General features: G+C 39.1%; 1 protein-coding gene across 1 annotated transcript in view; it reads right to left on the minus strand.

The window, feature by feature from the left end:
- Ten-m (teneurin transmembrane protein Ten-m) overlaps positions 1-25,035 on the minus strand; it is a 292,606-nt gene that overhangs the window by 21,378 nt on the left and 246,193 nt on the right. Inside the window, exons 3-8 of the mRNA XM_022085228.2 lie at positions 7,306-7,476; positions 6,488-6,575; positions 5,686-5,882; positions 2,974-5,109; positions 595-869; positions 2-218 (exon numbers count right to left, since the gene is read on the minus strand). Of these exons, the coding sequence (XP_021940920.1) occupies positions 2-218; positions 595-869; positions 2,974-5,109; positions 5,686-5,882; positions 6,488-6,575; positions 7,306-7,476 (3,084 nt within the window). The remainder of the gene's footprint in view (position 1; positions 219-594; positions 870-2,973; positions 5,110-5,685; positions 5,883-6,487; positions 6,576-7,305; positions 7,477-25,035) is intronic.

The raw sequence follows: 25,035 nt of genomic DNA on the forward strand, positions 1-25,035 counted from the left end.
CTCTCGCTACAGTCATCTCCACCGAACCCCGCGTTGCACTGACAGTGGCCTAACAGACATTCTCCTTTTCCACTGCAGCCATTGGGGCAGTTTTGAGTCATATCTTCCGAGATGATGGCAACAAACGAGACTTCCTGCGGATCTCCATCGTCATTGTACAGCGAAAGAAACCAGTGGCCAGGATCCATAAAGTGCGTCACTTCCTTCTTCACTGACGGCTATAGTAAATTCACAGACCATAGAAATATACGACATTTTCTCTTCATGGACACCAACTTATCAAAATGTCAGGGGGTACTCAGGTTTGTGCTACAAACTCTTATTGAAACTAAAAGCATAAGATTCCTTACTGCATGCGATGTTGGGTACTGAAACCACACAAAATGGGTTAACATTCTCTTTATCAAAAAAAAATAAATGAGCGGAATGAAAATATCCTTCTGCAAAACGAAGTTATAGACATTTCTAATAAAGTGAACTCATTTAATTAACTGATTTTATATTTATTTTAATCCTGAAAAGTCATCAAGCTTAGCGTGCTATATATAAAACACTTTAAATTCAAAGTGATAACATGTTTATACAATTACTTACGTGCGAACCTCTTTTACTTCTTGCTTTGAAACCGCTTAAAACATCTAAGATGTGGTACTGTGTGTGCGTTGGTAGTGCATTTCGCCGCGCATAGACACCTATGCTAGCGCCACGTGGAATGCTGTAATCAAACTTGACATAGGCGGCTTCCGACTGATAAAACTGCATATTCCAATAACTATATGGAGGAATGTCCTTTGATAATTTCTGACCCAAAGAAATTTGCGAAAATGTCGTTCCATCAGGAGGAAATAATCTTGGTGGAATTTTGCCACCTGCAATAAGAACCAGTCACTTGTATCACTGGCGTAACATTGTAGCACTTATATTAGAAATAATCTAGATGGTTGCAATTTAGTATGAAGATGCAAATCTACAATTCCTATGAAATTAAATATCAAACAGGAGTCAGTAACTTAGAGGAACAAACGCCAGCTTTATTTCTTACATTTTAAAAATGATTTTCACATTTTTTATTTCAAAGATTTGATAGGCTGATAACGGAGACCATCTCAGAGCTTCTTTTAACTCGATCAAACAGTAAAAATCTTTATCTATACGTTAATGACGGTTCCCCTTCAGTATTTAGGCAGTAAGGTGAATATATCCGATGTAAGACCTGTAAACTACTACTATGTGAACTAGGAGTGTCAAAAGTGTGGGGGCAGGGTAACTATTCCTACACCCCCTAACATTTTTCAAATCAAAATATGTTATAATGTAGTGATTTTAAGGTTATGGTTGCCACTAATATAATCGTATAATCGTGTTATTTTAAGGGTAAATTAATTTGTATAACTACTACAACTGCACGATAAGCCCAACTGCTAAATGTAACATTAGATATGAAATAAATGAATTAATTTCTCACCAAACCATTAGTCTAAACCAGTGGTCCCCAACCTTTTTGTGCCTACGGGCACATCTGAAATTTTTATGAGATCGTGGTGGGCACCAACCAATTAACAAAGCCAAATTTTCTTTTCTCTGGACACCAAATAATACGCAAAACAACACAACGTTTAACGATACACGAAACCACGCAATCAAAAATACGTAGTTTTATAAGTACAATTATTATTACTCAAGTGGGAAGTTAGTGTGATGTTTGGCACTGCATTTCATCGGCCAGTTTTTCAAATTTGGGAATGTAGGATGATGTTGCTGCTCGCAAACAATCATCAAGATGGGTGTCAGTTAGTCGAGATCTGTGCTTTGATTTTATAATGTTCATAGTTGAACGGCCTTCATTAATCAGTATAACCTCTTTCCGTATCAACGCGGGCACCCAAAAAAAGCCACGGCGGGCACCGCGTTGGGGACCACTGGTCTAAACCTATGGTACATTTTTACATGTCAATAAAAGACTTCAGCAAGTAACTTTTCTTGTTTATGGAATAGGTACTTTTTTATCCTGTGTTAAAATTGCAACAAAAGTTTCTACAAAATAAATCAGCATTTACGTCAGAACTCAAAGCAGTTGTTATAAACGCAATTCTAAATTGTGCTTGATATTAATATCAGGTTTAGGATCTTGCAACATCTCACACTAATGTTATCCTTAGTAGCTACAATTATGTCCCGTCTGTAGTTAAGCTTTACTATAATATGTATGCAGGTTTAATAATGGTGAACACTAAGGTATGAAAATAAATACATTTTTAAATCATGAATATTATGCTTAGAAAAAGGCTCAGTTACATTTAATATACCAAACACCAACTTCTAAAGCAGATACACGAACATGAAACATGCACTGGCGTGCCGTCATTTGGGAGCTCTACGGGAAGTTTTACTTACACCACATGTTAGTTCCAGCAGCAGAATTCCCTTTATCAATCAGCCATGCCACATACATAAATGCTTACAAATATCACACCACGTCCAAATATCCATGCACAAACACTAATTACTGTTAATTACATAAAAAGTTAATATCAGTCAGTCCTTGTTATATGATCAGGTTTGTATTATAGTCGGCTCAGTAGTTTTTGGCCGGTGGAGAAGCTAGCGGAGCTGGCGGACGGGCCTACTCTGTGTACCTGAGGTGGCACGGTCAGTGTATTTCTTTTGTTTGGGCTCCTCGGTGCAGTCAGCACAAGTGACTCGCTCCTAGCCTTCCCCTTGAAAATTCCACCGGCCAAAAACTACTGCGCCGACTGTACTTAACCTTGAACACTGCATTTTTTTTATAAATTTAGTCCCACAATAGGATGATCACATATAATATACAACAAAGAATTAATATTACGTACAAAAGAAAAATCATTCATTAACAGAGACAATGATGAAAAATTATCTCAATGTAAAATTCAGAGCACTACGAGCTCAAATGCCGGTAACGAAGGACTGACCCATTTAGAAGCAGTACACTCTTACCTTTCATCATCAAGATCAGTGGCGGAGGAGGAGTGACTATGGGGGCAGCTGGGCAGTCCTGCGTGCTACTCTCGGCGCTTGTATAATCTGTCGACACCTCGGTCACTTCATCACTGACAAGTGTGGATGACTCATTCTCCATCGCGGGTAGCAGACGTGAGTCGATCATAACCTCTGCACTGGCAGACTCAACGACATTTTCCGTAAAGGGGTCGTACTTCAGATATAGTGTGGTTGTTTCTACCGTAGAGGTCTCTGTTGTCTCGGCGGGAGTAGCTGATGTGGACATATACAGGGATATAGATGTCATTTTAACAGGATCTGTTATAAATGTTTCAGATGTGATGTTGGACTCTTCGACTGCTGCGACATTTTCGGGCAATAGAGCTTTGTCATCGCTTTGTTTCTGTTCCCCAGCGTGATTTCCCAGCTGTGTTGGAGTAATTGTAACATTTTCTGTAACTATTGATGTGTCAGTCAACACAGACATCATATTATCACGTTCCAAGTCAGGGTCACTTTCGCCGTCTGCGTTATCGAGGCATGGGCAAGAACATTCACAAACTCCGCCCCACAAATGAAAACTGGTTGTTGTAGGAAGTGGGGCGATGGTAGTGGTGGTTCGTTGCAGTGACAGTGGTTGTTCATGGTTGGTGACAAAGGTCTGCTTACTACTCTCATTGCTCAAACCAAGCAGGACAGAAGCAACTTTCTGGGATGGGGGACTTATGTCAATGCCTGCAACTTTCTCACTCTCTCCATTGGTAGGGACAGATACAGAAAGGACATACACGGGACTGTGGTTACCGGAGTGATAGCCCGTCTCATTACTTCGATCAGCATCCTCAGTAGCTATCGTCACATTCACAAGCACACGTTTAGCGTGTTTGGAGGAACCATTTGAATCAGGTGTCAGTTCTAACACATCAACTTTTGGCAAAGCTGTTAATGATGCATCAGATGCACTCACATTCAAAATATTACGAGATACTTCGGCGTGGCTGTTAACAACACTCTCAGATGCAAAATGCGGTATTAATTTCAAAACATGCTCTGGTGACACATGCTCGGCAAAAGACTGGGAACCATTTTCAGTTGCGTTATTGTCCATTTCTGCTTCTAGTTTATTCAACGGCGAAGGATTCTCTAATGACGTATGAAACAAAGAGACATCAGCCTTAAACTCATCTCTGTATTGCATAGTCGTAGCATCAGACTGATATGCGGACAGGTAAGTTGTAGTAACTACAGACTTTCCGGTCGTGGCCCTTTCGTGTTGAGCCCTGTCTGTTTCATCCTCTGAATCCTGACTGTCGATACTTTCACCTTCAAACGGAGAAATGTCTCTGACGTCATTATTGAGTCTGTTCCCATCAGGGCTCGTATGCTGTGGGAGACTGCTACTACCACCTGACTTCAAGGTCACTGTTTCATGATTCAACCTAACGATTTCCACCTCATCCTGACCGTACGAGTACACAGGAGGATAATCACGCTGAATGGAATCTGGAGCAGGATCATGCATGTTTGCAGCGACATGTCTCCTGGTTGGAATAAAGCCACTACCCTCATCTTGTAAAAGTCCCTCAGCAATATTGGTGTTGCTACTTGTATCATTAGTCTTGGAAACACTCACATTAAGCAGGACAGACACATTAGCATGCCTTTGGGAGTCTGACGGAGACACACCTCCTTCATTGCTCAAATTCCCTCCATCCTCTGTGATAGCAACATCAGAGGTGTTGCCAGATATACTGCCATGCACCAAACTCACAGAAGTTAAATTGTCAACATGCACAGTAACATCAACATCATCAAGATTACGGACAGTGACAGGGTCATCACCGTTCATACCACGGGTATCAACAACATTAGGAGGGGGTAAGACATGCCGGTTAACTGATCTACGCCAACGAAGGTGCACCGGGACTAATTTACTGTGTGGTGATGCAGAAGAAGGAGGTAACGACACGGAATTGCCGTCAGCGTGCAGGTATTTACCTCCCGGAGATGGTCGAGGTCGACCGGACGAACGATTCGTTTCAGCAGGTGACTTGGAGAAAACTTCTGTGTTTTCTCCGACAAGAACTGTGCAAGCTTTGGCACTCTGATATGACCAGTTCAATAGGTTAACCGCTGGAAAGAATATAACATATATGTAAGTGGCCCCCCCTCTACCAAGTGCCAACAGCCTCTACGGAGGGCGGATGAGCGGGTTGAGGCCCTTGGGGTAAGAAATCGCCCCTAAAGGCGGATGAACCTGGATGGACCAACGGCGAAGGACGCGGAAGTGAAGGGTAAACCAACAAAATGGAGAACAACTCTGTTATAGTCGGTGCAGTAGTTTTTGGCCGGTGGAGAAGCTAGCGGAGCTAGCGGACGGGCCTACTGTGTGTACCTGAGGTGGTACGGTCAGCGTATTTCTTTTGTTTGGGCTCCTCGGTGCAAGTGACTCGCTCCTAGCCTTCCCCTTGAAAATTTCCACCGGCCAAAAACTACTGTTCCGACTGTACATCGGACATTTAGAAGACAAACTGCAGAAAACTAACCAAACATACATATTAACCTTTATGATACCAGGCTTAATCTCCCTCACACTGATGAATCTAATTAATAAACACACAATTCAACGTAACGTAACATGGCACAAAATACACACGACGATAATTTTTTCAGTGTAATTAAATATCGATGGAAGTAATCAGCTCTTACCTGACATATATGTCAATCCTGCTGCAAGCACGACTGACAAGATAATGAATACAATTGCCGCGCACCTCCAAGTACATTTTGAAGGGAGGCCTTTCCGAAACTGGAACCGTGACTGTGGGAAATGGCTTGAGTTGGGGCGGCGTAAGTTATTACGGACGGGCAAGACTGGAACAGGTGTCCCGAACGGCAAGGAACATCTGAAATATCAACATGCAGACAACCAATAACTATCAATTTACTAAATCCAATATAACATGTTTATAAATAAAAATGTCAGAGCAAATGTTTTATTGATTACAGTCGAAATTGTAATTCGTACAATTCAGTTGTGGTCATATTTTAATTATCGTCACAGTCGCGAAACAAATCGTTTATGTGTCCTGTCCTGAACATCGCAGTAAATCCTAGAGCACCTTAAGAATTATAAATAAAAATGTAAAAATAACGAACAGGTGACTGCCCCACCGGCATTCAGCCGTGAGAACTGAGAAAAAAATTAGATAACAGTCGAATTCAAGACTATGAGTACGTAATCAATTACAACAAAAATCCCATCGACTTTTATACGGATATTACATTCTGCAAAAATAATTAAAACTTGCATTCCATTTCATGAGTTTTGAAAGCTGTAAATATCGGGGCTAAAACACGCTTAATTAAGTTTTAATGCATAATATTGTGCGCTGAGGTTTTGTGATGCTCAGACATTTAATATTGCCTCGAATTTCTGTATTACAAATATGAGTGTAGAAAAACTGTTTCGTAATTTAATACCTTAAAAAAAAGAAGAAGTAATCTTTACCTTTCAGAGTTTTTCTGAATATCCCCTTTAGAGGGACTGCTACATGATGAATTGGACTTGTAGTCCAAAGGAGAATCCTTCGGTACATCTGTAAATAACAAAGTGCTTTATGTAGCGTCTACCAGAAGTACAAAATAATGTAGAAATATACACTTAGCACTTGTACGTAGAAACACAAGAAGTTGGAGGCATCTCCGAAACGTCGTTTTACGTTTTATGTTTACTAGACGATGGATAATATCCAAGAAAATTTTTATTCAATTGGAGGCAGTATGTTGTATGCTCCTCTGAAATGTTAATATCTAGCTACAAATCACCAGCTTCACACACTAGAAGGCAAAAACTAATAAGAAATTCCATGTTTTTAAGAAACTGAAAAGATTCCTCAACGTGTTCACAGAAGTCAATAACTGGACCCTGTCCTGAACCAGTTTCCATTATCACAAAAGTGAATGCTCATACAATTTCTCTAAATCACTTTTAATATTATCCTCCCATCTAAACCTAGATCTCCCACTTCGACTCTTCCTTTTAAGGATTTGATGTTCTCACGTCGGTGAGGTTTACGATGTTGCTCTAGGTTATGAAGCTATGGAGATTTCGGTCCTGAAGATTGAGATAGTATTTTTCTAGGAAACGTTGGTATCTGACTTCAAGCCTGCACAGCGTCACAACCTAGAGCAACATCGTCATCTTTTACTTAAAATTTCCTGACCGAAATGTATGAATTTCTTATTTCTTCCACAATTGTAAAATAAGTCTTGGACTATTTAGTATCACAAAGATATCCTTCCGCCCCGATCCTAGCGCCAACTCACCTGTGGGAATATAAACGTTTCCTGACGGTGTCCTCACGAGGTACGATGGCTCGAAGTCGCCGTCTCGGTCGGCAGGGTTGCCCATGATCCCTGTGGCCACGCGGCCGTTTAATCGATTCATCGAGGGATTTCGAGGTGGCACATCGGGTGGAGATCCTTCCAACAACGAGCCTGCAAACGGAAAACACAACCCATCAAGTTTGCGAGCTAACTAATCATTAGGTCAAAGGGAGGAAAGTCCAGTCCGATACTCTGAAAACAAAACACTACACTTTTACATGCCTAAGTAGCGCAGAAGTTCTCTTGACGTCATCACACAGTACTAACACGACGTCTACGAAAATAGAAGGTATGGTCCTTCAGCCACATTCCTCAAATAGTTTTTTATTCTACATCTATGATGTAGGTTAATATATAATTTTAACTGCTAAGACATAGCGTATTTCCTCGTTTTAAGACGCACTTTTTCACATTTTAAAATTTCTCAAATCGAGGTGCGTCTTATATTTGATGGCGCCTAAGAATCGATATCAAAAAATTACACAAACACATGTAAATATGTTAATAAATAACAACAATAACAATAAAATAAGAAAAAGTCTTTACCTTTATTTTCGTCCATGGGAACTATCGAATTAATAACAAAATTCAGAGAGTGTAAGGCAGTATTCTTCAATAGAACAAAAGTATTTTGTCTAAGACGCACTTCTTCAACACTCGATTCACAGCTCAGTTCTTTTCAGACTAATGAAATACGACAATGTCAACGAAAACTATGACGTAACAATTTTAATTGTTATTATGCCAACATTGTTACAGGTGTTTTTTTTTTACTATAACAATTTCTGATTAGTCGTTGTCGTCAAAAAATGACGTCATCAACAATGTCAACAGATATTTGTTTATAAACAAATATCTGTTGGCATTGGTGATGTCGACACAACAATGCCTAGTAAACAAATATCTGTTGGCATTGTTGATGTCGACACAACAATGCCGAGTAAACAAATATCTGTTGGCATTGTTGATGTCGACACAACAATGCCTAGTAAACAAATATCTGTTGGCATTGTTGATGTCGACACAACAATACCGAGTAAACAAATATCTGTTGGCATTGTTGATGTCGACACAACAATGCCGAGTAAACAAATATCTGTTGGCATTGTTGATGTCGACACAACAATGCCTAGTAAACAAATATCTGTTGGCATTGTTGATGTCGACACAACAATGCCGAGTAAACAAATATCTGTTGGCATTGTTGATGTCGACACAACAATACCGAGTAAACAAATAGAAGTTATCAAGTATTTGAAGTACCAACTCCAACAAGGTAAACTGATACTCATTCGATATATTACGATTACGAAAACTATTATGAAAACTGACTTTATGATCGATTTTAAGACGAAGATTTGCAAGGATGGGGCTGGACGTAAAAAATTGCCTGAACGAGAACTGTTGACCTCTGAACAGCGACGTAAAGAACTAAAACATCAGAACTATTCAACAATAAACAGAAGAGAAAAAAAATAAGATTTGCAAGGGTGGGGTTGGAAGTAGATAGTTGACTAACCAAGAACTGTTGGCCTCTGATCAGCGACGTAAGGAAGTAAAATATCAGATTACAGGAAGCGCTCCGAAAGGATTAGCCATCGTTGTCGTCAAAAAATGACGTCATCAACAATATCACCTTATATTTGTTTCTACACGGGGGTTAGTTTAGTGTCTTACTCAAGATTTTAAAACGCAACCAACTCCCTTCGGGGGGTTTGTCAAGTGTTTAAACCCCCATTCGGGGGGGGGGGGGGTTAGTTTAGTTTCTTACTCAGGGGTTAAAACACTTGAATGAGACACTAAACTAACTCCCCTTTGGGACTAACCAAGGTTGGTTGCGTTTTACAAACTTGACCAACCCCCCCTAGGAGCTCCGAAAGGAGCGCCCTGCTCTAGTGATTTATAAATTCCAAAACATTTTCTTACATTGTTAGACACGCAGCTGACCAATTTTTAGGGGCCCGGCCGCTGTTGACCCCATCACCCATGGGCGAGAGAAAAATTGTTTCTTTCTTCGAATCCCGGCAAAGATGTTCTCTGTAGTTCGGATAGTAAACACTAGGGAAGAATGGCGCTAAGACAAATTCTGTGCTTTACGCTACTGCACTGTTTCTAAATTGTAATTCCACTGGTTGCCACCAGAATACGGGACTGGTCTTCCTTCCCCTACTGTCGTGAGCACGTTTGCACGATTTCTAGGGGAAACAAAAAAAAATCCACACAACTTGTTCGTAAATCACATTGCAGGCAATGAAAATCAAAACAATTTGTGGAACTGGGTAACTGAAATTTCCAAGCGTCCAGCACGTAAAATGTGAGGAGGGGAAAATATGGTAAAAAAGAGGGGAAGTAGAGAGGAGGGGAAGTGGTAGAAATTAAAATACCAGCTATAGAGTGGAAGCTATGAGAGGGTGGGGTTGTTCATGCTTTTGAAGTCACGTGCTGAGTATAAAGGAGTCCGCCATGAGGTGAAGGGGGGGTGAGAACACTGGGCTGCCGCTCTTATATTCTGTGGGAGTTATTACTGAGAGACGTTAATGTCGTAGCACTATGTCGGGTCATAACTCAATAGTGGGAAGAGAAGGGTGGTGACTCCTGTTATTAACTGAGACATGGGGAGGGGTTTCAAGGTGATAATTTAGCAAATCCTTGTTCAGTAGTAATTAGTCTTTGCCTGCTACTGTTATGCCGCCAGGAGCTGGGTCTACTGGAGTAATGGCTTGAACCCCCGTCGGTGCCACATGGAAGTGGGGGGGGGGATCTCTGACTCGGGGAAGGGGCACAAAGAGTTTGGGAGGGGCGGGTGGGTGGAGTCATTCCGGTTGAAAATCGAGTTAAAGGAAGTTTACAAGGCAGACCGTATTCAAACAGTGGACGGGCAGGCCTTATACATTTGAAGAAATTTCAGGTTCTCACGTATTTGGACGAGGGGGCTCGTCACAGCTGAAATTGTGGGGGTAAATCTTCACAGATGCAAACGGCGATAATCTAGCTAAACAGTGTTAATCAGTTCGTATTATTAAATATTATTTAGATAAGATTCGTTCATCAAAAGAATTAATATTACTTCCTAAGGACACAACACATATGTATGCAATTGTTAACATTAAAATGATTATGTCCACTTGTGATCTATTTACATACAAAACTGCCTAGCTTCGATAATTCATCGGGTATCGTGATCATACTGAAAAATAAATAAAAATGTCACAAAGTCGAAATGTAGTGCTGTTAGGTCCTGCACATTTTCCTTAACACAACTTGCATATTTTTTCAAGATACATTATCGCACAATATTTCAGAGTCATACATAAATATGTGACACGGTGGTCTAGTCTAGCGTTTAGAACGCTGGCCTTGTAATCCTGGGGGGTCTCGGGTTCGATTCCCGGCGGTGCCCGAATTTATAACTTGTGTTGGGCAAGGCCGTGGTCTAGGCAACACGGAGTTTTCCTCCGGGGGCTTCTCCGTGGCATCCCAACAATTACTCCATTCACACACAGAAGAAGGCAATGGCCAACCACTTCTGGATCATCTGCCAAGAACGTATATGAACAGGCCCCAGTCCGAGAAAAGGATGGAAGGATCCTGTTCATATGGACCTGTCGTCAGACAGAACACTAAATAAATAAATAAATAACATAACATAAATATGTAGGTGTAGCTCCCACAAGGAAAAGTTCGCAGGTCAAAAACTTGATACAATTGACCCGTTGAAACCCGAAGCTTGTCTACATAATATTTAAAAATATGGTCCGTACTGCAAAGAAAACACAACTATTCACCATTACAAAGATCAACTGGTTGTTGATGTTTAAGGAAATAATCACTGTTTGGAATGAAAATCATACGAAATCCCAAAATAAAAATGAATAGACTTTAAAGGGTTAATTGAAAGACTCAAAGATGGGGCTGTCCCTAGTGACTAACGTTTGATACGAAGATTCATGAAAACCCGTCAGCGTGTTCAAAAGATATTATTAAAAAGCAGTCACACTAAAACAGTGACACCGTAAGCCAAATTTTACTTTCAAATATCTTGGTAGACTAGGCAGTTATGTAAGAACAGAGTAAAAGAAATCATAAAATTCTTTGGAAAGGAAGATAAATTTTCCCGTTGTTGAAAAACCCTGTCTTACTAAGCAATTTATAAAAAATGTCTTTTAAAACGGTGTTTTACTCTTCGAACACGGGCAGAGAGGAAGTAATCAATAAACAATCAGTTCGATACAAAAGTAACACAACTTCTCTTAAAAAGATTTTAACTCTTTTTCCTACTCCTGCATTAACGATGCACAGAACTGCCGTAGATTTGGTGTTAACTTCAAATAATTTCATTGTGAACTCCGGATTATGTGTACGAAATTCATCGTAAATAAAGCGGAAATGTGATTGGACAACGCTTTCGGTGGAAGACACTTTATTAGTATTGAAATTGTTGTTGGTGCATTATCGTAATCATTATTCAAATATCTTACAAATAAATCATCTAGTTTATTATTATAACTTTCACTGATGACATCTTTTGTCTGGTAGGTGACAGACACGACCAATTCATCTGGACAAGTTAGTAATATGATTTTTTAAATTACTTGAATTGAATTAAACTTAAATATTTTAATTGTATTGCATTGTATTGTATTGAATAAACACAGAACCGCTTTAAGGCAATAAATGCAGTAAAATCTTGGGCCCCGTCTTTATTTTACATTACATTTAGTACCAGTATAAAATTTATATTAGCAAAAGGCAGACGGATAGGAAAAACTACTACATTAAAGACACACTTAAACACTGTAAGAAGAATGAAAAGTCCACAAATGTATTCTTTGAGATATTCGGAAATAGTCGGGGCAGTTGAGGAACATTGCACCAAAGCTCTCACGAAGGGGCACTGGGTAATACCAACTTTGTTAGCGGATGACGTGGCTCTGTATAACTACATATCACACTTCGTACAAATATGACGAAGGTCTCAAAATTTATACAAAGAATTTCATTGGGACCCAAAAGTGACCTTTATCCTAAATTAAAGTAAATGAAACTTATACATAATAATACAAATACAATATAATAATTGTAAAAGTCCGAACAAAATATGTTTTAAATATATTTATTTTGTACAGTCTATACACAAACGTTTGAAGTTTATTGGTGTTGTAAAAATTATATAATATTAAAACATTTTGTTGTGTAAAATATTTTGTTGTGTAAAACATTTTGTTGTGTAAAATATTATATTAGCGCTCTTAATCGTAAATACGATTTTACATTATAAAAAAAATATAATGTAAAAAAAATATAATGTAAAAAAATATAATGTAAAATCGTATTTACGATTAACAGCGCTAATATAATATTTTACACAACAAAATGTTTTAATATTATATAATTTTTACAACACCAATAAACTTCAAACGTTTGTGTATAGACTGTACAAAATAAATATATTTAATCAAACACAAACATGACGCATATAAGATACAAAATGTTTTAAATACTTGGTACATGCATAACCTCAAAACGGATTAACAAAATTTAGTGTTGGTACAGTTACAGAAAAAATCGGTCCAACAGTTTGGAATATTTTTCTTGGTGACGAACGGACAGACGGATATAAAAGGGCAGACGATTTTCCGTCTTTAAAAGGTACCTGAAAATTTATCCGTCTATCCGATCTGGTATAACAAACGGATAAAAAATAAACAGATGAGCTATAAAAGCACCAGTTTTTATGTAAGGTTGGCAGTTCATTATGAATGAAGTAAGCGAAGAATGTGTTTAGAATCGACGTACATCGCCTTATTAGGTACATTTAAGAGTTTTCCGCTGACACGTCAACAACGGATTCTATCAGCTGTTTCAACATTCAATCTGAAATAAAATTTCACTTCTCTTAGGTATTATGTACGATATTACTTTGTAGAGACTTCACGATGTGATAAATTTTAAAGCGTGGGCGCATGAGGAAACAGGAAATGGGGGCAGAGGAAAGAAAAACCTGATAAAATGAAATAAAATGAGATATGAGAAAAGAAAAGATATAATTTGGGCCAAGTTGTGTATGCACGTGGTGATAGGGGGGGTGGGGGGGTTACTCAGACCCGACCCCATGGCAAATGCTACAGGAAGCAGGCAACAATCCCGGAAGACGAGAACAGTCATGAGATAGCAGCCTTCTGCACAGACATGATAAGCGATATAAGGGGAAAAGAAGAAGAAGAAGAAGATCTGGAAGCCACAAAACTTCCCTCTCTTATTATAGTTACAAAACTGGCTATAAAATTAACTTTCCAACGAGAGACCATGCGAGAATGTAAAACTTATAATAAATTGTATTTAACAAAGCTTTATATACGTTTGCTAACTCAAATTATTTTATATTTTAATTGGGGTTTATTTAACGACGCTGTCAGTAGCTCAGATTATACGGTATCGACTGATAGGATGGTTGTTAAATAATGTATTGGAAGGGATATACGAGGTGCGATCGGAAAGTTTCCAGAATGCGCCTATAAAAACCCGTACACTTATCTCAGGTATTAAATTCATCCATCACCCTCGAAGTAGTTCCCCTGGGAGTGAAGACAACGATCCCAGCGCCGCTGCCAAGCCTGGAAGCATCCCTGGAAATCTTTCTTTGTCAGCCTGTCAAGCACCATCTGCGATTCTGCCTGAATCTCTTCTATCGTCTCAAATCTCCTTCCCTTTAGCTGAATTTTCATCTTTGGGAAGAGGAAGAAGTCACACGGCGAATAAGGTGGGTGCGGGATGACGGCCATGGTGTTTGAGGCCAAAAACTGCCGAACTTTGAGGGCGGTGTGCGCTGGCGCGTTGTCATGATGCGTCGCATGTGGAGTTCTTCCTTTAGAATCAGCTGACAGGTCCCATAGCCTATCCCAACAATGTCGCACAAGTCGTTGATGGTACGACGTCGATCTTCGTGAATGGCCTGCCGAATCTTCGTAACATTTTCGGGCGTTGTGCTCGAAGATGGTCGTCCAGAATGCTCGTCATCATCGACAGAGGTTCGGCCATTTTTAAAACGTGAATGCCACACAAAAGTTTGTGCTCGACCCATTGCGGACTCCCCAAATGCTTGCTGTAGCATTTCATAGGTTTCCGTAGCCGTTTTGGCGAGTCTTTGGCAAAATTTGATGCACACGCCATTCCGAAATCGCAGGAGGGTCGGTGTAATGCACTACCAAAACGCCCGTAACTAAGAAACAAATGCTAATTCGATGATGCCGGCTGGCACACTGATTCACTATGAATGTAGGCCGCACCCCCTAAAGGCAAAAGCTCGTACTACATCCGGTTCGCCCTCTATTGACACAGTCTTGAAACTTTCCGATCGCACCTCGTATAAGGAAACGGTCATGACATAATTTTAACACAGAATTAGGCTTAATATTTTATAAATAAAATAAATTATAAAGATTCCCATTAAGCTACGTAGCCTGATTTTATACGCTGTTGATAAGTGGACTTTTGTTTTAAAGTTGATGAAGGAATTTCCAATGGTTTCATTGTAGAAGCAACTGTTGGTCCGCGAACCAACTAAATGGGTGTACAAAACCTTGACGCAACCTTTTTGAATGCCCTATTTTAGTTAAACATGTTTACAAAGTCTCTCATGTAAAATGAATTTGTAATACGAGCTTTTGTGTATCAAACGAAAGGCAAGGGAACAAAGGACAAAAAAATCTATTCTATGGCTTAGCGTCATTTTCATGACAAGTAACGGGATAAAGTGTCGCACTGCATTACAAAGTGTGAGTTAAACTTACTTTTTGTGTGACCTTTCACTCTAACCTCTCCTTTTTTTTTTTTTTTCAGAAACCCATAATAACGTGCGGTGTTACTCTCTGCTCTCAGAAAAGCTTAGAAAAGCGCGGTTAACTTGGAGCTGCCACGCAGAACTAGCTTTCGATAACACGATACAACCAAATAAAGTCTTTGTACAGCATCAAAAAATCGGAAAACCAACGCTGCAATGTACAGGTTATGAAGCCCTTTTAAAAGAAATGTTGCAAGACTTTTAATCATAATCAACTGGAAAGATTACCTCAAAGAAAACACTAGTCTCCATTCTATTTACGGAAACATCCACTGTTTACTCTGAGAATCATACGAAACTCGTAAAAAAAACACTGTGACGCTGTCGAATGTCAACTCTTGTGAACCCGCGCTGTGAGTACGAAGATGGCTGCCTTCTGGGTTACAGCGCCATGCAGTCTGGCAGACGTCTGACAAAGTTTCAGAGGGCCCTGATGATGGAGGCAGCAAAGACCTCTGAAACGTTGGTGAATTTGCTGTTTATTCTGAGAATCACATGATATTCACAACACTATTTCGAAAAAATGCAGAGTTAACGATTATTAAAGCAGGTGGTACATATAGTTACCACTTGACTGTAAGGGGTTAAGGTATGTGGTACATGAAAATTACCACTGTGGTTTGTGGAGTTAAACATTGTTATTAACGAGACCCATAGATAGAGCGAGCAGATATTACATTCGTGTGATCTTTCTGATGACTTGGCGAGTTCTCAGGTTCTGACGGCGGCAAGTATGAAGATAGCCGTGTAGTCCGGTAGAACTTCCTAGGGACTTGTCTGAAAGGCATGTATACTTGGTCTGAAACACTACATGCATGCAAATCCTCATTCTCCAACCAATAACACTACAAATGCAAGCCATACAATTTAGTGAAACACTTTTACATTTTCCATGTTGAGTCATGGCTGCATTACCAGTAGTCAGGAGAAGAAATTACTCTGAAATTGACCGGGAGGGGGGGGAGAGGATGATAGGGGTGCGTAATAACAGATCTGATGGCGCTGCTACTGGAATTAATTTCAATCAAAGAATGAACCCCTGTCCCCTGTAATCAATCACGTGAAACGAATTCACTGTCGATATTTGATGACAGTGTTGTAATTTCAGTTGGCGCTGTGTTTAGTGGTAGAAATGAAGGCACAGCACCTGCTAGTTTGATAATGTTATCCACGATAAGTCAAAGCACAGAACAATGACATTCCTTTACTTTGCTTCACGCAAAAAGATATACAAAAAATGGAACCAATTACGTGTTTTCTTTTTAAAAACCTTCTCTATTATAAGCTATTTACTACAAAAACTTTTGGAATAAACAATCCCAATATTTATTTGGAGCAGGGGTACCACTAATTCTAATTTAACACACTAAACTTACCAATAACCAAATGTGTTCAGGGGAAACTTATGTATGTTAATATTGTCTTTTAATTTTCTTACTTAGTTCGAGTACCACCAGTGGTACGCGTACCATAGGTTGATAAACGCTGGTTTAGATAGGGGGAAAATTATCGTAATTGGTTTATAATTACATATCTGGTCGTAAAACTTGCAGTTTAAACTAATATTAATCTGAACAATGTTAAGTTGTTACCAATTTTGCATATCCTTAACATATGAGGTGCGATCGGAAAGTTTCTAGACTGTGTCAATAGAGGGCGAACCGGATGTAGTACGAGCTTCTGCCGCTAGGGGGTGCGGCCTACATTCATAGTGAATCAGTGTGCCAGCCGGCATCATCGAAATTAGCATTTGTTTCTTAGTTACGGGCGTTTTGGTAGTGCATTACACCGACCCTCCTGCGATTTCGGAATGGCGTGTGCATCAAATTTTGCCAAAGACTCGCCAAAACGGCTACGGAAACCTATGAAATGCTAAAGCAAGCATTTGGGGAGTCCGCAATGGGTCGTGCACAAACTTTTGTGTGGCATTCACGTTTTAAAAATGGCCGAACCTCTGTCGGTGATGACGAGCGTTCTGGACGATCATCTTCGAAAATGTTACGAAGATTCGGCAGGCCGTATGTATGTAAACAAAGTTGCAGATTTAACTTATTCTGTTTAGCGTATTTAGCATTTAATGCTTGTTAATTATTCCGAATTCAGAAAGGACGTTTTCCATTGACAGTAATTCTGATGTTCATTACTTGGACTCCGAAAGAATACACATTGTCGCTAACTGAATTTTAGAAGCAAATTATCTGACGAATTACTAAGTGAAGTGTCGAAGCAACGTTTCGGTTGCTGTTCGTGATGATGGGAAAGTGATATTGAATTTTCATTATTTCAAGCCAGACTTAATCAGATTTCCCACGAATAGATTCTCATGCACTGAATACTCTAAAATTATCTACCACACTGCGGTTTGAGAAGGAAGGAACTTCATGCAGCTATAAACAGACTGAACTCCACTTTTGGAGCTTAAACCGAAACAATTTGAATTATCACAGCCATGAATTTTAATATAACTTCCGGGAAGAAATTAGGACGTCCAGTTTTCTTCAAAACTTCCACTCAATACGCCAGAGGCTACAATGAGCTAACATCATAGAGCACAGACGATACGGTCCCTCAGTTGACCAAAAAAATTAATCTCTATTATTGAACCTGAAGGTTCATTTTCGTTTCGACAATTTCCCACTGCTCGTCTCTTATCTTAAACCAGATCAACATATTCCACATCCTCATAACCTATTTCTTTAAGATAGATTTTAATATTATCTCGCGGGTTTCTCTTCAGATTTTATAATTCACGTGGTGGAGAAAGTTAAAAATCAACTTCACGAATTCCAAAAAAGTTACTTTGCAAAAATAAACAATTAATTGACGTCTGAGCCATAATTTAGGTTGACGGTCAGTACGTAATTGAATGTTGCTCAAATGCCACCCTGTTCACACTTTTTCCTTCTGCCTGCAACAACGATTATTAAAACAATGAAACTGTAGGAAGGGAGGGGGGAAAAGGTGGTCACGAGACGAACTCTACATATTAAACACTAAAGCGGGGTATAATAGTGAAACAGAAACGAGGTTTTGTGGAAAATATAATCTGCGATCGCAAAAGGAAAAAGCTAGAATATATATCCGACCGCATTAAGTTAATTTAAGATAAATCCCAAAGTCATTATGAGACAGGGGAATATGCCCCAGCCTAATTATAAATAAAGACTATTAGGCTTATTACTAATAAGTAAGCGCTTAATATGCTTATTCACGCGGTCTGAAGTTTCTTTCAAAGTAAGTCGCGTTCTCCACCACACAAGTGCGTGCCTAATATGGAGTTGAACGGGGGAAAAAAGGTTTAATTGAAATTTCTATCCGGCCGCTTTGTCAATATGCGATTGCACGACGAGGAGGGTCCTTGATTGAACAGACAGACCACTCCTATGATTCGTGGCGCAAAAGGAAAAGAACGCATTTCATTAACCAATCCTGGAGTTGCAGAACTTTTTATATGTACACGGAAATAGCATAGTGTAATATATATATAAAAAACTTATTTTTTTATGTATGTAGGAATGAACTTCAATGAGCGGTCGTTCTTTAAGTAATGTCTAGACATTTAAAACTCGGGTCATTGTCAGTACTGAAATGATGTAAGCTATCTGAACGAAAAATCTTGTAAGAAGAAGAAGAAGAAGGATTTGTGGGCTAAACTAAGGGCTACTCTCGTATCGAATGTTTCTAGTCCCACAAATTTTACGTTGTGTAATAAAGTCATAAATAATATTTAAGTGGTCATAAGTTTTTACTCCAAAAGAAAATTAAATTCAATTGAAGATTAATCGGAGTAGGTGGTCTCGCTATCGAATATTACTTGACGGAGTTGCTAACTTTATTTAATTTACGGAAATTCTAGATAAGTTTATTATTATTAAAATTAAAATACTACAAACCAACCTCAGTCAGTATAGTGACTAGCTACGGGCTGGACGACCGGGGTTCGATCCCCGATGGGGGCAGGATTTTTCCTCTAGCCTCTGCGTCCAGACCGGCTCTGGGGCCCACCCAGCCTCCTCTACAATGGGTACCGGGGTCCTTTCCCGGGGGTAAAGCCGGCCGGGGCGTGATGCTGACCACTCACCCCCATCTAGTGCCGAGGTCAAGGAAGAGAGGAGCTATACCTCCTCTCACCCCAAACGCCTACATGGCGTATAGTGGGACAAACTTTACTTTACTTTTACAAACCAACGTGCCAATAATTCTTCCACATCCTTGAAACCTTCTCCCGCTGTAGAATTTCCAGAGTTTCAAACCCCTCGGATTCAGACAGACAGCTGAGCGAACAACGCCTGATTGGCTGCAGCTGGCTAACGATGCATTTTATCTGATCGGTTCTGCTGTGTGACAAAAAACACAAGACTTTTTATTTTGTACTCTGGCATCCCGGCAAGTTGTTTACGCAAACAAGTCAAAAATACGTGAAAAAGTGTTATAATAAAGCCAAAATGACATTTTATTTTCAGTTTTTAAAGTGTTAGCCGCGCTAACGTGGCTAACAGGGTTATGATGAACGCTCCGCCCCTGGTGAGATAAAATGAGAGGGAGAAAGACACGGACAAAGAGGGCAGCTGGGAGGGGAGGGGGAGTCGTTAATCGGGGGCGTTTTGTGCCAGAGATAAATCAATATTTGCCTGGTGCGGGCGGGACACCGCGATCCGGCGGGTACAGTCTCCATCCAACTGAGTGGTTTTGTTGGGGTCGGATGCCAGGACTGAAAATTCCACAAGCTCGCACTGAAATTGTGATTCTTCCACGGTACCGTTTATATCTCTAACTCCTTTTATCACAAAAAGAAACACAAATAAAGCTTCATTACATTCGCACACAGCAAAAAGTAATCAAATAATTACAAAGAGATTAGCTTATCGGCCTAACAAATTAAATTTTGTAAGAACTTCAAGTTACACACCATTAGAAAAAAATAAATAAACATGAACCGTGAACTCTTAGAGTATTTTTCTTTGCGATGGCAATGACGCTCAGCTGGGTCTTTGCGCCGTGTAGATTCGTCGATAGATGCCAACATGCTGTCTCCATCTTCGGGGCCATACGAATATAAACTAATCGCTCATCAAAATATAGCACAGGGTATAATTTCAGGTAGTCTTCATATTTTATCCCTGAATTTCCATATACGATAAAATTATTACAGTCTTAAATTCATTTTAAAGGTGTGTGTGTTTATACAACATTCACTTACCTCTTCAACAAAACGTACTTACATTAACTGTCGGTTAATATTTAGATCAAGCTTAATATATATATATATATATATACATATATATATTAAGCTTGTGTGTGTTTGTGCGCGTGTTTTTTCTTAAAAAACAAATAAAAAAATCTTTGTTTCAGTGATTTGAATACACGAATGTACATATAATTTAATACCTAGTAACCACATGTAAAATCGGGATTTATACTTCCTTCCATATTGTTAAATATTCACTGACGGAGATAGGATATCCTCATTATACGTTCAATTACTCATTAATGTTCAAATAACATACAATAATATAAAAATTAATAATGCCAACACCACAGAGGTTTAAACTTAAAGGTCACACATGGGTCAACGTTACGTAAACACAAAGAATACCTCCACATTCAGAGCCTTCAGTACAACGTGAACCAATGGTCCAGCCGCTTTACTCTCGGGAAATTCGCTTCGTATAGAGCCTGTGTGGAGTCTGCAGATCGTTCTGAACCTAGTCGCTGCAGGGGATTAAAATCCACTACTCTATAAAGTCCCCTGATTGCACAACCTCACTGTTAATCACGAAAGTTAAACTAATCTATATTCAAAGATATTCAAAAGGAAAACAACGAATAACAATACCACAAACAGACATTTGTAGCAAGCTAAATGTTGGTTATGTTTTTTAAAACGCAATACTTAAAAAGAAATTCGAAAACCATCTCTTGGTATCCTTCAAAGTAGAGAAATATTCAACTTATACTTAGCGTGGTAGATCTACAATTAATTTTGTAGAGAAATTTCGTTCCTATCTGTCCATTTGAGTAGCGACTTTATACAGACCCTGGGCACAAATTAAAATTCACGAGTAAATTTCTAATACAACGATATATTTTGATCAAACTTGAAACACAGCACTTTCATAATATACAACAAACTTCAACGTTTTTATAAATAATCTGAAACTAGCAGACTTGAAAATTTCATTTAAAAACGTGCGAATAAGATGATGGAATTTTTGGAATTGTATAAAATCATAAAATACTAGATGGCACATATCGTTAGATATCGTATGTAGTAATGTTGGCATTTTACTTTTATAGAAGAAAAAAAGTTATTGTAGACCACAGTCAACGTCCATATAAAATTTCATGAACATACTCAGATATATTAATTATCTAGTTATTAAATGCATTCAGGGATATATTAAGCATGGAAGCATGGTTCAGTTATATTACGTTAGCTTGAAGGTAAAGTATCTTGATGTGATTTCGTCAACGAAGTCCAAATATTACCGCCACAAACAACAAACACGGAATTCATTAACACTAAATTCATTCTACACATTCAATATGGACATTACGACACATTTCAGCACAGTTAAGGCTGTAACTCAACGTCACACATATTCCGATACTGAAATGTTGACGAGATTAATTTTACACTTTACAGATTATAACTGCATACCATACAAACACTAGAAATATTTCACTGTGTACGTTAATAATGTCAGTCCTGAAAACTCGAATGCGGCAATCATAAATGATAATCGATTTCACTGATTAAAGGACAAAACACATAACGGTGAACATGCACGTATATGAAATGCGCTGTAAGGAAATCACGAATTTCTGCACACATAAAACATCCATCATTCACTCATGGTGGTCTTATACGCTGGAGTTCATTGTGGACCACACAGACAGCGAATAAAGAATCTCAAATTATAAACTGACGTACTATCGAGAAGAAAAATAGAATATGTTCAAGTCTAAAAGTGATTCTGTCAAAACGTCAAATATTGCATTGTATGTTTCCTAGAGGCTAGTGGACAAGTGGGGCTGGAAGTAAATTCAGAAAAAACTAAGTACATGTTAGTATCTCGTCATCAGAAGACAGGCGGGCAAAATTATCTTAGGGTAGCTAATAAATCCTTTGAAAGGGTTACAAAGTTCAAATATTTGGGAACAACAATAACAAATCAAAATGATACTTGTGAGGAAGTTAGGAGGAGATTAAATTCTGGAAATGCTTGCTACTTCTCAGTCCAAAATATTTTGTCTTCCCGTCTGATTTCTAAGAACCTGAAAATTAAAGTCTACAAAACAATAATCTTGCTTGTTGTTTTGTATGGGTGCGAAATATGGTCTCTCACTCAGAGGGAGGAACACAGATTGCAGGTGTTTGAGAATCGGGTGTTGAGGAGGATATTTGGGCCTAAGAGGGAAGACGATGGGGCGTGGAGAAAACTTCATAATGATGAGCTTAAAAATATGTTCTCCTCCCCCAGTATTGTCAGGGTGATTAAGTCGAGAAGAATGAGATGGGCTGGACATGTAGCGCGCATGGATGGGGCAAGGTGTGTGCACCGGGTACTGCTTTGGAAACCTGAAGGGAAGAGACCGCTGGGGAGACCTAGACGTAGATGGGAGGATAATCTCAGGCGGGATCTATGGGAGATAGGAGCTGAAGGAGGCTGGATTTTGTTGGCCCAGGACAGAGCTTTGGTTAATTCGGTGATGAACCTTCGGGTTCGGTAAGCCATCTAGTTAGTTAGTTAGTTAGTTAGTTAAGTGTCCTCAGTTGTGGAAAGAAGAAATATCGACTTTTTAGTCTTGTAGATATGGCGCATGTCCAGCGTTTATGTAAATGTGGCCCTTATAAATATTAAATTATATATAATTATAATAAATAAGGCATTCCTAACGCATTTTCCAATCCGCAAAAAGAGTGCCCTATATCCCGTATATGCTGGTAGTAAATGGGGGTCCGTTTTGTGCTGAAATCTGACTTCAGTCGCCGTGAAGATGAGTTAAAATTTTATTTAATTTGAAAAATAGATTTTATATTTTGAATGCGATTTGCAAAGATATGCTACAATATATTGTTTTACTGTTCAATACACGTAAGGGTTGTTGTCCGTCAACTCTGATGGGTCCTTCTACGTTATTAACTTTAACAATATGCCGATGATTACTAATCCGGAACTGCCTGAAAAAATCTTCACTTTCGTAACACATTTTTCTCTTATTTTGATCGTACTTCTATAGTCAAAATATTTCCGCTTAGCTTTCATTTTGTTGGTGAATGGGGGAAGGGGGTTCATTTGAGAAAATTGCCCCGGACATCAGAAACATTTATCGACCATATATATATAAGGGCAGATGGGTTGGGGGGGGGGGGGGGCGCAGGAACGGTAGCTGGTTTTGTGCAAAGAACAGCAAATTTTGCAAATCTCTCTCCTTCTCTCTCTTCTTGTGTCTTTTCTCTGCGAGCGGAATCAGCAGAGTTCCAGAAATCTGAAGTAAAGCGCATTTAGAAAGGATTATTGGAAAACTTTCTAGCGGACTGGAGGAGAGGCCGGGACAATGGGAATAGATTGGACAGAAAGGCAAGACAGAGGTCTGGTTACGCCTTGAACGTCCATAAAACGACCAAGACCTTCGGAAAAAGAAGACAGAAGAGGTGGGAGGAAATAATATATTAGAAGAATCACTAAAAAGGTAAATACATTTTGGGCTCCATATATAATTACAAGCCACGGTGAACTAGCGGTTAGAACGCTGGCCTTGTAATCCTCGGGTTCGATTCCCGGCGGTGCCCGAATTTATAACTTGTGTTGGGCAAGGCCGTGGTCTAGGCAACACGGAGTTTTCCTCCGTGGCATCCCAACAATTACTCCATTCACACACAGAAGAAGGCAATGGCAAACCACTTCTGGATCATCTGCCAAGAACGTATATGAACAGGTCCCAGTCCGAGAAAAGGATGGAAGGATCCTGTTCATATGGACCTGTCGTCAGACAGAACACTAAATAAATAAAATAAATATAATTACACGAATTAATGACAGAATATTTTGTTTCACGTTTAGAACACACTTCTTCGAATACTGGCCGGTTCAGTAATTGTTACTATGTCTTCCTGAGTTTCCTATTACTCAGTTCTTAAACATTTAAAGCCGACGTCTATACAAATATAATTTAAGAAATAAGTTCGTACCGCAAAGAAAACACCACACTTTACCATTAGATAGATCAGCTGCTTGACGTTGTTTAAGGAAATAATCGCTGTTTACTTTGAGAATTACAATACAAATACACTCTGTGTGAAAAACATCGAGTTACTGATTATTAAGGCAATTGGTACTTGCAGTTACCAGTGGCTTGTAAACGGTTAAAGGATAGCAATATTTTGAAGAGTTATCACGACTAGCTTACGTTCAATTTCCTTTCTCATACGGATACATCATTTATTTTATGGCTTCAAATAAAAGAATACAGCACAGAAATTATTCCAAAAAAATGTTATACAGATTTTGTTCCGACAGTTTGTATTTTAAAATAAGATAACAAACATAAAAGCCTCGTGTTTTCAAAATATAATATTCGTATCCAGCAACTTTCACAAGTTATGTGAAAGTGGTAACAGCTCACAGGGTATGCAGTACATAAAAGGAAGCCCCCAAACACGAGTCATAAAGGAAAGGACACATGTTCAGAAACTAATATTTTGAAACCGAACCATCAAAGGATTTATTTTTTTTTCGGGGGGAGGGGGAGAGAGACGAGAAGCAAGTATGGGTGACTGACTGGATAACATTGGGGAGATTAGGAAATTCTAATCTCTTAGCAAT

This window comes from Zootermopsis nevadensis, unplaced genomic scaffold (genome assembly GCF_977971745.1).
Source record: "Zootermopsis nevadensis isolate Lab colony 2312 unplaced genomic scaffold, Znev_1.0 Znev_ptg000001l, whole genome shotgun sequence".
Lineage (NCBI taxonomy): Eukaryota > Metazoa > Arthropoda > Insecta > Blattodea > Termopsidae > Zootermopsis > Zootermopsis nevadensis.